Genomic DNA, 14785 nt, shown 5'->3' on the forward strand with positions numbered 1-14785 from the left:
TAGCCAACAAACACATGAAAGGATGCTCAACATCACTAATCATTAGAGAAATGCAAATGAAAACTACAATGAGATATCACCTCACACCAGTCAGAATGGCCATCATAAAAAATCTGCAAACAATAAATGCTGGAGAGGGTGTGGAGAAAAGGGAACCCTCTTGCACTGTTGGTGGGAATGTAAATTGATACAGCCACTATGGAGAACAGTATGGAGGTTCCTTAAAAAACTACAAATAGAACTATCATATGACCCAGCAATCCTACTACTGGGCATATACCCTGAGAAAACCATAATTCAGAAAGAGTCATGGGGCTTCCCTGGTGGCGCAGTGGTTGGGAGTCCGCCTGCTGATGCAGGGGACACGGGTTCGTGCCCCGGTCTGGAAAGATCCCTCATGCCACGGAGCGGCTGGGCCCGTGAGCCATGGCTACTGAGCCTGTGCGTCCGGAGCCTGTGCTCCGCAACAGGAGAGGCCACAACAGTGAGAGGCCCGCGTACAGCAAAAAAAAAAAAAAAAAAGTCATGTATCACAGTGTTCATTGCAGCTTTGTTTACAATAGCTAGGATATGGAATCAACCTAAGTGTCCATCGACAGGTGAATGGATAAAGAAGATGTGGCACATACATACAATTGAATATTGCTCAGCCATAAAAAGAAACAAAATTGAGTTATTTGTAGTGACGTGGATGGACCTAGAGTCTGTAATACAGAGTGAAGTACGTCAGAAAGAGAAAAACAAATACCATATGCTAACACATATATATGGACTCTAAAAAAAAATTGTTCTGAAGAACCTAGGGGCAGGACAGGAATAAAGATGCAGACGTAGAGAATGGACTTGAGGACACGGGGGGGAGGAAGGGTAAGCTGGGACGAAGTGAGAGAGTGGCATGGACTTATATATACTACCAAATGTGAAATAGATAGCTAGTGGGAAGCAGCCACATAGTACAGGGAGATCAGCTCAGTGCTTTGTGACCACGTAGAGGGGTGGGATAGGGAGGGTGGGAGGGAGAAGCAAGAGGGAGGAGATATGAGGGCATATGTATATGTATAGCTGATTCACTTTGTTATAAAGCAGAAACTGGTGCACCATTGTAAAGCAATTATACTCCAATAAAGATGCTAAAAATATATATATATATTTCATTAAAAAAAAAATGGGAGCATCTCAAATGCTCCCTTCTTTAAGTTATCATAACCCTAGCCCTAGCTTGGTTGCTGTCCAGTGCCTCCAGTTGTTTTATCTTTTTTCCCCAATTTTTATAGTTGTTTATGATAGAGAGTAAGTCCAATCCCAGCTACTGCTCAAAGGCTAAGACTAAAGTCTTAGAATTTAAAAAAATTCTAATAATGATATTAGGCCTTTAAGAGTGGATTATTCTTTTTTTAATTTCTTATTTTGTTCTTTTTTCCTTTGTTAGAAATAATATTGTTCATTAACATAAAAAAAGTGCTTAGTACAATTCCTTTGTAAGGTATGTACTCAAGATATGTTAGCAGAGTATATAAAGACTTCAGAAATTAAATTCAAGCAAAACAATTTCTTGGGAGCCTAGAGAAGCTGGGCGCAATAGTAGTTCCCTGATCTGTGGGCATTCATAAACCCTTATTTTCTTTTCAATTAGAATTGTATATCAAACACCAGTAACTCAATATAGGAATTTGGTTAAAATATATTTTATTTTACATATATTTGAAGTATTAGTAAAACTAAAATTTTAATGTGAAGTCATTTGTTTTTGACATCATGTCAAAAGTGGTTACAGCTAAGTTAGTTATTTAGTTAAGTATAATGAAACTCTAGATGGATCCTGAAACCTAATATTTAATTAAGGTTTCTTTAATTAATTCTTTAGTAAAAGAATTGCCCAACCTTATAAAACCTTATTTTTGTACTCAGTCTTTACTTTTCATTAGCAATATTTGGGTCATTTTTGAAATAAAGAACAATACCATTTGTCTTTATATGCACAACAGGAGTTAAGGAGTTACATAAAATTTTGTAGCATAGAATTTGAAACTGAAGAAATGTATGTATGATGATAGAGGGATAGAATGGATACACTCCATGAGAATATTAATTGCCTTACTGTCTATGCAGATGGGCTCATGGTAAAATTATTTACAAGTGAATACGACTTACTTTTACATCTTTGTAAAATTCTTTGCCTCATTACAAGTTAGTGATGAGAAAAAATATAGGATAGGATCAGTCCACAGGGATTTACCTTGGTGACATAATCCCAAGTGGTAATGACTTCACAGAATTGTTGTGTTACTTTATGCGAAGTTTTCTTTTCTTAAATAGATCTAACACAGTTTCTACACTTAAACATGACACTTAAGTTTGAGGCTATAGCTATGTTTGACTCTGGCTGTAGTATAAACAGTAATTATTTTATTTTGAGTTACTGTTGACTATGGATTTAACAATTTTTTGAACTTCAAAGAATGTGGAAATTCAAAATTATTTGGAGTTGTAACTGTATCTCACAAGTCTGATTCTTGTGGAAAATTTTGGGCTTGCTCAAAAGTAAGGTAAAATAATTTTAATGGACTTTTGGTAAGATAGATTTCAAAAATTGTTCAGATGGTCATGGTAATATATATGCCTCTAAGCTGCCTCTCCTTTTTTTTCCTCTTGTCTTTCCTCAATCTCTTGCTTTTCTTCTCTCGCTTAAAAAATATCAAAACAAAACAAAAATTCCTTTCTTCTTGTTTTACTTCTGAAAATCTGCAGGATGGACATGTAGAGGTGGCACGTTTGCTTTTGGATAGTGGTGCTCAAGTGAATATGCCTGCAGATTCATTTGAGTCTCCATTAACGCTAGCTGCCTGTGGAGGACACGTTGAATTGGCAGCTCTACTTATTGAGAGGGGCGCAAATCTTGAGGAAGTTAATGATGAAGGATACACTCCCTTGATGGAAGCTGCTCGGGAAGGACACGAAGAGATGGTGGCACTACTCTTAGCACAAGGTAAAATAGTTTTACTTCTTTAATTAAAAAATCGATTTCCTTTGGTTTTTTTGTGTCAGTATCCCTGAAGTTTACTACAACTAAGATATTTTTTGCATTGATGATAAAATAAATTATCAACACCCTGGAAGGAACCCCAGCAGCAGAGAAAAGATAATTATCACAAATCAGAACACTTTACTCTAAGTCTTTTGTAACTAGTTTTATCTATTTTCATGCTTTCCTCAGGAGCAAATATAAATGCTCAGACAGAAGAAACCCAAGAAACTGCTCTGACGTTGGCTTGCTGTGGAGGATTTTCTGAAGTTGCAGACTTCCTGATTAAGGCAGGGGCTGACATAGAACTTGGCTGCTCCACACCTCTGATGGAGGCTTCTCAGGAGGGACACCTGGAGTTGGTTAAATATTTACTGGCTGCCGGTATGTGGCTTTAAAAACGCCTTTTAGAAAAAGACTTTTATATTGCTTTCATAACTTTAACAATTGACCATAACTTTTTCAACTTTCTACAAAAGTTGAAAGACAGCGCCATAATTTAACTCTCTTCTTAGGCTTTTAAATCTCCAAAAATGTCATTTTTTTTAAAAGGTTTCTTAGAGTTATTAATGTTTGCTTGGTGACTGTAAGGCTTCCCGTTGACCTTATCTTTCTATTGAATGTTTGTGGCTTTTGGAGGGGAGAAGTTAGTTCCTCCTAGTGTCTATTAATAAGAGGAGGTGGGGATGACATAGAGGTTATAATTTGATACCCTTAAGCCTGTTCATTTCTTGACATTTCTGACTTCTCAAAAAAAATAAGAAAGAAAGAATGAACGAACAAGTGGGAATGTTTTTTTTTGGCAGAAGTATTTAGTTTTTTGGGGTTTTTTGTTTATTTGTTTTTAAATATTTATTTATTTGGCTGCATTGGGTCTTAGTTGTGGCATGCGGGATCTTCATTTCAGCGTGAGGGATCTTTGTTGTGGTGCAGGCTCTTCGTTGCGGCATGCAGGCTTCTCTCTAGTTGTGGCACGTGGGCTCCAGAGCACGTGGGCCCAGTAGTTGTGTCACATGGGCTCTCCACTATGGCACGCGAGCTCTAGAGTATGTGGGCTTAGTTGCTCGACCAGGGATCGAACCTGCGTCCCCGCGAAAGGTGGATTCTTAACCACTGGACCACCAGGGAAGTCCCACAAGTATTTAGTTTTAAAATAATTTGTGCTTGGGCTTCCTTGGTGGCGCAGTGGTTGAGAGTCCACCTGCCGATGCAGGGGACACGGGTTCGTGCCCCGGTCCGGGAAGATCCCACATGCCGCAGAGCGGCTGGGCCCGTGATCCATGGCTGCTGAGCCTGCGTGTCCGGAGCCTGTGCTCCGCAATGGGAGAGACCACAACAGTGAGAGGCCCGCGTACCTCAAAAAAAAAATAATAATAATAATAATTTGTGCTTTATATATTGTTAACCAGTGGTAAGAAGTAAGTTTTTTTTACATAGAATATTTGTAGTTTTATATAGAGCAAGTTAAGGATATATCAGAAAAAATTGATCCAGACAGATGTAAACCTTTATTTATCCTTTAGAAGTAGTATAAATTTTTTTATCCATATCTAATAAGTTGTTTAAAACTTGACATATAAAGAAATACATAAAGGAAAATGAAATATTTAGCAAAACTTTATTCATCCTTTATTGTTAATATTAATTTGATTATAGCCCAGCATCAGTTATTCCTTTGGATTATTATTGCAATAATTTCTTAATCCAGATCATTAATGGTTTGGATGATTGTTTAGATTTTGAACCAATGCACAAACCAACCATACAGGCTGACCTCTTCCTTGACTCAAATACTATTATTTGCTGTAGTTAGTAAATGTATGGGCATTATTCAGTCATTTTTCCCTCATTATTTTCTGTAACTGTCTGTGTCCCATTCAGGAGTCTTTCTTTACCGGTGCTTATCAGTCTTCATTCTCCCCACATCCCTCTAAGTAGTCAAGATATTGTTAAGAGGCTTTTAAAAGAAGGAATAAATAGGGGCTTCCCTGGTGGCGCAGTGGTGCAGTGGTTGAGAGTCCGCCTGCCGATGCAGGGGACGCGGGTTCGTGCCCCTGTCTGGGAGGATCCCACATGCCGCAGAGCGGCTGGGCCCGTGAGCCATGGCCGCTGGGCCTGCGCGTCCGGAGCCTGTGCGTCCGGAGCCTGTGCTCCGCAACAGGAGAGGCCCGCGTACTGCAAAAAAAAAAAGAAGGAATAAATAATGTTAACTAAGAAATCAGCAGACATTCTGCTCAGCTCATGTGTTAACTCTATTAATTACCACTGGCCACTGGTATAGTAAGAAATATTACACACATTTTATAGATATAGAAACTGATGTACAGTCATGTTACATAACTTCCCTAAGCAAATCAAGCTAATAAGTGACAGGGCCAATATTCAAACTTAGAACTCCTGACATTGTTTTTTCTATTGTATCACCACTGATTCTCATATTTAGCTACTTTTGCTAATTTGAAGTAGGTAGTTTCTGGAACTGTCTCGGGGGCCTGAGAATCACTTTTTATGTGATCACTACCTAAAACAATTTTTTTCCAGATTAGAGTGTGATTTATTTACATGCATTTCTTCTCATAGTGAAGCACTAAAGAAGAATCCAACAGGTCTTTTAATACATTGCGTATACAGTTTTTTAAAAAAATTAAAAAACCTTGGGCTTCCTTGGTGGCGCAGTGGTTGGGAGTCCGCCTGCCGATGCAGGGGACATGGGTTTGTGCCCCGATCCGAGAGGATCCCACATGCCGCGGAGCGGCTGGGCCCGTGGGCCATGGCCGCTGAGCCTGTGCGTCCAGAGCCTGTGCTCCGCAACAGGAGAGGCCACAACAGTGAGAGACCTGCATACTGCAAAAAAAAAAAAAAAAAAAAGTAACCACAGTACCATTTCCTTACCTAAATTTTTAAAATAATAATTCCTTGGTGTCATTAAATACCCAAGCAGTTTTCATATTTTCCTGATAGTCTTATAAATGTGTATGTGTGCGTTTAATGACTTTTTTGAATTAGGATTCGAATAAGATTCATACAGTAACTCTTGATCAATACATCTCTTAAGTCTCTTTAATTTATGGGCTCTTCATCATCTTTCTTTTCTTTTTTCCCTTGCAAGTTTTGGTTGAAGACAAGAAATGTTTATCCTTTAGGCTTCCCAGAGTATGGATTTTGCTAAATGCACCTCCACGATTTCATTTAACTTGTTTTTCTGTCCCTTGGATTTCCTATAAGTAGTACTTAGATCTAGAGACTTGATTAAATTCAGGTATGATGTACGTTTGTTTTGTTCTGTTTTGTTTTTAAGACTACTTCATAGGTAGTATTTGTACTTTCTTCAGGAGGTGGTAACTGTCTGATTGTCTCTCTTTTTGATTATTAGATATTGATGATCATTGCTTAGATCCATTAATTCGTTAAGGGTTACAAAGTGGTAATATTCTAAATTCTATTATTCCTTCCTTGTTTATTAGCAGACATATGTCTATAAAGAGAAACTTCCCTTCATCACCTATTTGGTTACTCTTAGGTATAAATCATATAGGAACAGGAGTATAAATGTTTGATTTTCCCCCCCTTTTCTCTCCCCCGCTCACCGCAAATAATGAGGTGGACCCCTAGTATCCTTCACTGGTGACCAAGGAAGTGGTTTTTTTTGTTTTGATTTGAACATCATTTTGAACTTCTAGATTTAAACATACATGATGGCTTTTATTCTATCATAGTCCTCATTCTTTTTGATGTAAAAATTGCTGAAATATGGGACAGTTTCACTATCTTTGGTCAATAAGTTTAGCTCCTAAATCCTTTTGGTGTGACCTCATTATAGTCTGTTTCCTTGCTTTTTGATACTGCTAGGTGTTTCAGGCCCATCTTATACAGATTCTCCCCCAGTCTTGGAACCAATTATTTCTTTAAGAAGCCCTAATTTCATTTAGTAGGATATGGTACTTAGAGATCACAATCTTAGCTAGAGATGCTATTTCGGCTTGGTCTTTCATTGTCTCTAGGCCTTTTTAGTTGGTCAGAGTGAGGAAATATTTTTCTTACAGATAATAATACAACATGAATTCATGTCAGTACTTCCAATTCAGAACCATACGGTTTTACTTAACTTCAGCAATCTTTTATCTGTGTTTTCTCTCAGCCATGCCCCGAATTTCACTGACCAAAGGATTACTCATTTGATTTTTACCACAATATCCATAGAATAGAAACCAAAACTACTGTCAATATGATTTCTGAAAACTGTTTGATATTTTTGGCTTTAGCAGCCCTTTTATTTCTTAGGGTATATCTTACTGGGGATGTATAGGCAGATTTTTAAAAAAATAAATAAATTTATTTATTTATTTATTTTGGCTGCGTTGGGTCTTTGTTGCTGCGTGTGGGTTTTTCTCCGGTCGTGTCGGGTGGGGGCTACTCTTTGTTGTAGTGCGCGGGCTTCCCATTGCGGTAGCTTCTCTTGTTGCGGGGCACAGGCTCTAGGCACGCAAGCTTCAGTAGTTGCAGCACGCGGCTCAGTAGTTGTGGGTTGCGGGCTCTAGAGCACAGGCTCAGTCGTTGTGGTGCATGGGCTTAGTTGCTCTGCGGCATTTGGGATCTTCCCAGACCAGGGCTCAAACCCGTGTCCCCTGCATTGGCAGGCGGATTCTTAACCACTGTGCCACCAGGGAAGTCCAGATTATTGTATTTTTTAATCATTTGGTATAGTTCCTTTCTTTGTGGCTAAAAGCATTCTTCCAAAACATTTAAAGGAAAATTAGGATTCTTAAAATCTGATATTTTCATATTTAGAGTTTATGAGTTTCACCAAATTATAAAATTCACAAAGTAAATGTGTAATTTTTTTGTTTGCCAGGTGCTAACGTTCATGCTACAACAGCAACAGGAGACACAGCCTTAACCTACGCTTGTGAAAATGGACATACGGATGTTGCAGATGTTTTACTTCAAGCAGGGGCTGATTTAGTAAGATATTTTTAATTTCAAATATTTTTGTGTGAATGTTAATACTCCTTTATTTTTAACATTTAGAAAGCACTAGTAAAGAAGATCAATAGTTTGCATGCTTTGTATAAAATAACTTTTAAAAGTTTGGCTACTTGTTCTAGTTGTTGCATTTATTAAATGTATTTGAAAATAGTTTTTAAAAGGGCATACTGTTTCTTTTCCTAGGTAAAAACATTTGTTTCTTTCTTCCTCTCACCCCAGTCCCATTTGACATTCCTGAACCTTTTTAACTGCCCTTTATTAGACATACAAATTCAGTGATATGTTTGCAACATAGAATAACCTGTCAAATCACTTTGAGTGATTTCTTTTGTTTTTCTAATTAGACATTTAAAATAAAGCTACTGTCATCTTCCTAACAACATTATTACAGCATTTCATTCTTTTTCTTTTCTTTTAATATCTTCTATTTTGGCTTTTCAAAGTTTCAAATTAGATGGCAGGTTCATATGTGTAATAATCCTTACAACTATGGGAAATTATAAATAATATCCCACTTAAAGGTTTATGCTTCTTGCTGAAATGTTTGCTTTGACTAATTTTTATTTTGTGAGATTATTTTGAACGGCTTTCTAGAGTTTCTTCCAGAATTCCCTTTTGTATTTCTTAAAAATCTGTGTGAGACATGCATAATTATAAATGCTGTACAGAATCAACTTTATTAATTTCAGTTATTTAGAAAAAACTGTGCAAGTATTGTCTTTTAAACCAATTCCAATAACAGACATTCCCCCCAAAATACCTGAGAACATTGTTGGAAAATAATTATTGACTATAATAAGTATAGTGTAATTATGCTATTTATTTATCATCATTTCTACTTCTAATAAATATTGTAGTGATAAGACTAGCATTCATTCTCATTAATTAGGATCTGCCAGTTAGAATTTCTAAGAGGTGTACTTTTTTCGTTTGAAAATTATGATGGATATGTTAAGTAGATCTTAATCTTCTGCCTTCTTTCTTTATCTCATTCCTTTTTTTAGAGTTGCTTTGGGTCATCTAAAAATTAAGAATTGAAGCATTTCATCACTTGGAATAAACAGGGTAGAGCATAAAAGCTTAGATAATATAAGCAAAGTTTAATACTCTTATCCTCTGAATTCTTATCAAAATTCTTCCTTCCATTTTTCCATAGCTAAGTCACTTTCTTGACTAATTTGCTAGTTCTTCTAAAAATATTAAATAGGAAAAGAGGAATTATCTGTTAAATGCACTTTAAAGTATAGCAAAACCTTAGTGATTTTTGACAGAGTTAAAAATTTGTTATGAAATATTTTTAAATGCCCTTTAAAACAAAGGGCATTTAAAAATAGAAAACAAAATAGTTGTTTTCTATTTTTTATTTTTATAGTTTTCTGGAATTAGGTAAATTGTGATTAAAATTCCTTAGAAGAATTTCATTAAATAAGCAGATTGAAAGATTTGAATTTACCATACTGTTTTACATTCAAAATATAAGATTAAAAAATGGCTCAGATAAATATTTACCTTAAGTACAAAGGTAATACTGTTATTCTAACGTAACTGTTTTTCTCTTTTGCAAACCGTCTTTGCATTCATATACACATGTAATTATAATCATAGTATAGTACAGTTGTTTTCTATTTTCCAGAATGTGTGTTCTGTCATAATCTTTTCCATTTTGCTACATATTCTGTATATTTATAACTTGTGCATAATATTCCATCAAGTTGATGAGCCATAATCATTCACTTATTATTGAACTTTTGACTTGCTTTTTATTTTTCACTGTTGTAAATACTGCTAGATATAATAATTTCATGTGCATAACATTTTTCTCCTTTTGAATTATTTCATATATTAATTTTTCACTTTAAAAATGTATTCCTATTTTATGCTTTTGCTATCTGTGGAGAGATATTTCAATTTTAATATTAGTTATTTTCCTGATTGTAAAAAGCAGTTCTTGTCCTTTATAGAAAATGTGGAAAGTATGGAAAAGCATAGTAAGTTTGATATTTAAAACCTATAAATAATTTCAGCTTTACTATAAGCCATAGGCAGGAAACAAATGACCTAGTGAAAAACAAGAAGTAAGTAAAGCAGGCAGATCAGTCCCTGAGTCCTGAGGAAGAAAATGACTGATAATTCTTGCTAGCTGGACCTAAAAAGACAGTAGCACCTTTCTTGTCCTTCATTCTTTTCTGTCACCTCCTAGTATCTGTTTAGGACTGTAGTAATTTCCTCCAGTGGTTTGGAATTAGAAGACTACGCTCCCATTGCATGGAGTGGAGATGTATTCCATTTCTGGCATCCCATAGATGTATTCTTGATGTCTAGGTTTGGTAGTTCTTTAAGTTAAATTGTTTGTTTGTTTGTTTTCGTGGGCTAGCTGAGAACCTTCATTTGGGGGGGAACTATTTTTACCTTCGGTTTTAAATAAGAATGCACAAGTCAACCTTTGAAACACAATCTGGACCATGCTTTGTTAGATTTTTAGAGCTTAACTTTTGCCACAATTTAAGGCTGTTATTAAATATTTTTTAAAGAGTTTAAAAGTTGTTGTCTCTCATTTTTAAAAATATTCTGTAGAATCAGTTAGGATATTAATTACAATTTTATAAAAATGTAATGCAACAATTTGGATTGCTTATATTGTTTCCTGAGATGAAACTGAGAGGTTTTAAGACTTTTCATTCTACATGTGTAGTAGGTATAGTTTAGAACTTAGTTTTAAAGGAAATCTAGACAGTTTCTTATTTAATGCTTTTTTTAAAATCCACAACCAGAACTGTTAGTATACTTGAGCATTTTCAGGTAGATCCTCAAAATATGTGTATGTTCTCATTTGAAACTTAGTTATTTGAAATTTTATTTTTTCTTGTTTTAAAAATATTTAAAATGAAAAAATATTAGATATTTCCAGTAAAAAAAAAACCCTAAATATTTATCATATTTAGAAGGTTATGGATTGATATGTAACTTGTCTACCTTTGTAATAATTGCATAAATTTGAATAATCCATTATTAAAAACCTTTGGACTAGATTAGTTTTCTTAAATAAGCCACTTAAAATGTTTCTTTTGGAAATCAAAAATTAAATGAAATAAAAAATTGTCCATTAATTCCAGAGTTCTTTTTGAAAATTCTCCCTATTTAACATGCAAAATCATTTTAACTACTGAATAAGCAGAGAGCCTTGAACAAGTCACCTAATCCATGTCTTCCATATAGTTGTACTTCTTGTTACCACTGTAATGGAAATCATTATATATTGAAATAAAGATTATTCCTTTATGTACTTTCTTTCTCTGCATAGCATCTTTTGTTTATTGGGCCCAAATTAGTATTTAGTATTTGGTGTGATGACAGGTATAATATGATGTAAACCCATCGTAAGAAAGTTTGTATTAAAACACATTAGCATTCTGTAGTATACTTAAAATCTAAAAGAAATTTTAAAAAAAAGAAAAAAATAAACCAGCCTTTGGAAACTAATCTTATTTCTCTGAAAAGGAATATACTATGTATCCTTACAGATTTGTTATTGAACTGCTTGACCAGAAATAACCAATAAACACCATTTAAAAATCGAAGTTGAGTGACTCCCCTGGTGGTCCAGTGGTTAAAACTCCACACTTCCGCTGCAGGGGGCATGGGTTCAATCCCTGGTCCAGGAACTAAGATCCCATATGCTGTGAGGCACAGCCAAAAATAATAATAAATAAAAATAAAATTGACATCTGCAATATTAAAAAAAATGAAAACTGAAGTTGATTCAGTTCCATTGTCTTTGAGTCACTGTCCTGGTGTCCTGTATAATTATTACTTTAGGCTGTTCTCCCCATTTACTGGTCTTTAGACCAAAAGGCAGAGTTTTAATATTTCATTCTTATTTGTATCTTGATAGCTTACTTCAGCTAAAGCATTTATATGGCTTGATTTCCTTTACCACAGTCCTCTAGCCCCCTCTTTACTATTACTTTTATGTTCAAGGTGGAGAATTTGCATAGTTAACTATTCAACAGTATAACTTGGAATGTAAAACCCTACTCTGCTTCTTTCTTTTTTTCTCTTGCTTGCTTTTAATTTTGGCTTACTTTGTTGTCTGTGTTTTCCTGGCTTCCATGCCCAACCATGTTATTGTTATAGAGATGATCCATCTCTATGAAAGATGACTGCATCAGGTCAGAGTTTCCAAACGCCCTAATGATAGGATGTTTAGGTGGCAACAGTGTTGGTTAACATGTCAGTGTTGTTTTGTTTTTCTATTTTATATATATATATATATATATATATATATATATATATATATATATATATATATATATATATATATATATATATATATATATATCTAGTAGGAGTTTTTGTTGTTTTTTATTTTGTTTTTTTTTTTCTTCCAGGTTTATTAAGATATAATTGCCATACAATACTGTATAAGTTTAACTTGTGATAATCACAATAAATTTAGGAACCTCTTTCATCTCATATACAAAATTAAAGAAATAGAAAAAAAATTTATTCCTTGTCATGAGATCTATTAGGATTTGCTCTCAACAACTTTCATATATAACATACAGCAGTATTAATTATATGTATCATGTTGTATAATACATCCCTAGTACTTACTTATAACTTGAAGTTGGTACAGAGTTGCTTTGATTTGGTGGTGTTTCTGATTTTCAAACCATTTGTAAAGATGATGGAATCTTTCTCTTTTCATCATGGCATGTTAATTTCAGCACTAAAACGTTGATACATTTGTTGAGATAAAAGAAATATTTGTGGAACTTCCTTCACATGTATTTGCCAACAAAGCTAAGGTTGGAAAGGGAGAGTGATATATAAATCCCGTAAATTAGTATTCCTTCCTTCTCTACAGCTCCTTGGCCTTTCATGTCTAGAAGAGGAACTCAAGTAGTATTTCCCATAATAAACAACTGACATAGATATTAGAGAAGGTAAATATATTTTAGTTGTGTTCACATAAAGATTTTTTATGACCCACTTTAGCATGTTACAGGCCTTCATTGCTATTTGAAAGTAAATCTACTAAAAGGAAGAAATACCAGTGGAAGGCATCCTGTAATCCTGTATCTGAATGGAGGGCTAATGAGTGACAAAGGCTACACTTAGTTATTTAGAAAGAACTCAACATTAGAGATGCTACTGAGCATTAGACAAGACACTGGAATTTTGATCACAGCCAGCAGATCACTGATCTATAAGTAAATAGTTGCCTCAATATTCTCATCTGTAAAATAAAATCTAGTGTTATTTTCTGGACTATTTTACCCAAGTCCTGTAAATATTCTTTCTTCGGCTATGCTGGGTGTCCTAGGGCAAATCACTTAGATTCCCTAGCCTTCTTTTGTGTTTCTTTCTCATCTCCCCCCTTTCCTTTATTTTATGAGGGGTTTGGATCAGAAGATCTTTAATGACGTGGCTTAAGAAATCTAATTTTATGATTTTTAAAGAACAGGTTAACTAGCTACCTTTTTGGAGGTATCAGATGGACTAGATGAGTACTTAGCCCAAGAATGTGTGAAGTGCTATGGGATCCTTGAAGAAAATGAAATTTTAAGGTGTGAGTCATAATTAATAATAATGATGTGTTACACAAATAATCCTCTCTCTTAAAATCTTTGGGTATATTAAATATATCTTAAATTACTTAATTTTGGGCATTATTTATAATTAATAATTAGCAAATTTAGCTTACTATAAAATATTTTAATAGATAAAAGTTACTAATCCCTAGAAAACACAGTAATGTGGTAAGGCCATCCCAGTAAAGAATAATTTGGCATTATAACGCTAAATCATTATCTCTCCCACCCTATCTTTTCACTATCAGTATTTTATCCTACTTAAATACTGTCAAAGAAGTAGGAAAAGTTTCCTTAACATGGATTTTTATTGTAAGTAAACTATTTTCTTAAGAATAAAATCTCTCCAGTTATCTTTGGAGTTGTTCAATTATGAATTTATTCTTCTTTTCCTTTGGTTAAACTTTATTTTGAGTAGCAGAATAAACTTTTGTTACATCCTCTTCTTCTCATCTTATATGCCTTCAAACTTTTCAAAATTTCCTTTCTTTAGGATTGTTTTTTCAGCTTTGGCTTTCAAGTATGCATAGGTATTTTTTGCCCAGTGAGAGACAAGGAATTTAGAAATACCGTTTTACTTTGAGATGTTAGCCACCTTGAAAATAGGGGTGGAAGATGGAGAGGTTTTTCCAAGGACAAGATAGGACATGGATTCTTTCTTTAAGCTCATAATAAATCTGCTTTAGATGCAGTAGATCAAAGAAAATAAATAGAACCAACCTAAAGAAGTGTGGTGGGCACACAGTGTTGCTAATTCTGGGTCTTTGCCATATTGAGTAATAGTTGGTCCTATGCAAATCAGTTATTTTTATTTTTATTTTTTTTGCGGTACGCGGGCCTCTCACTGTTGTGGCCTCTCCCGTTGCGGAGCACAGGCTCCGGACACGCAGGCTTAGTGGCCATGGCTCACGGGCCCAGCTGCTCCACGGCACGTGGGATCTTCCCGGACCGGGGCACAAACCCGTGTCCCCTGCATGAGCAGGCGGACTCTCAATCACTGCGCCACCAGGGAAGCCCGATCATAACTTTTAAAGGTTTATTATTTTTAATGTTGGAATGAAAATCGAAGCACTTCTGCACTGAGTAAATTGCGCCCCTTGAATATGTTGTACTGGTCTATCACTGATTTTCCTCCCTAACCATGAAGTAAGCTCTTTGACCCTTGTTGCTTTTCTTAGACTGT

At 35.0% G+C, this 14785-nt stretch overlaps 1 protein-coding gene across 12 annotated transcripts in view; it reads left to right on the forward strand.

The window, feature by feature from the left end:
- Positions 1-14785, forward strand: part of ANKHD1 (ankyrin repeat and KH domain containing 1) — a 123479-nt gene that overhangs the window by 41394 nt on the left and 67300 nt on the right. For 11 of the 12 annotated variants that reach the window (XR_010942141.1, XM_067731956.1, XM_067731950.1 and 8 more), the window contains exons 8-10: positions 2749-2986; positions 3215-3406; positions 7875-7984. Coding sequence is in view for 11 of the 12 variants with exons in the window: in XM_067731956.1 (XP_067588057.1) it covers positions 2749-2986; positions 3215-3406; positions 7875-7984 (540 nt within the window). In the remaining variant the exon portion in view is untranslated. The remainder of the gene's footprint in view (positions 1-2748; positions 2987-3214; positions 3407-7874; positions 7985-14785) is intronic. The other variant, XM_067731960.1, reaches the window with a different exon arrangement.

This window comes from Pseudorca crassidens, chromosome 3, assembly GCF_039906515.1.
Source record: "Pseudorca crassidens isolate mPseCra1 chromosome 3, mPseCra1.hap1, whole genome shotgun sequence".
In the NCBI taxonomy this organism is placed as follows: Eukaryota; Metazoa; Chordata; class Mammalia; order Artiodactyla; family Delphinidae; genus Pseudorca; species Pseudorca crassidens.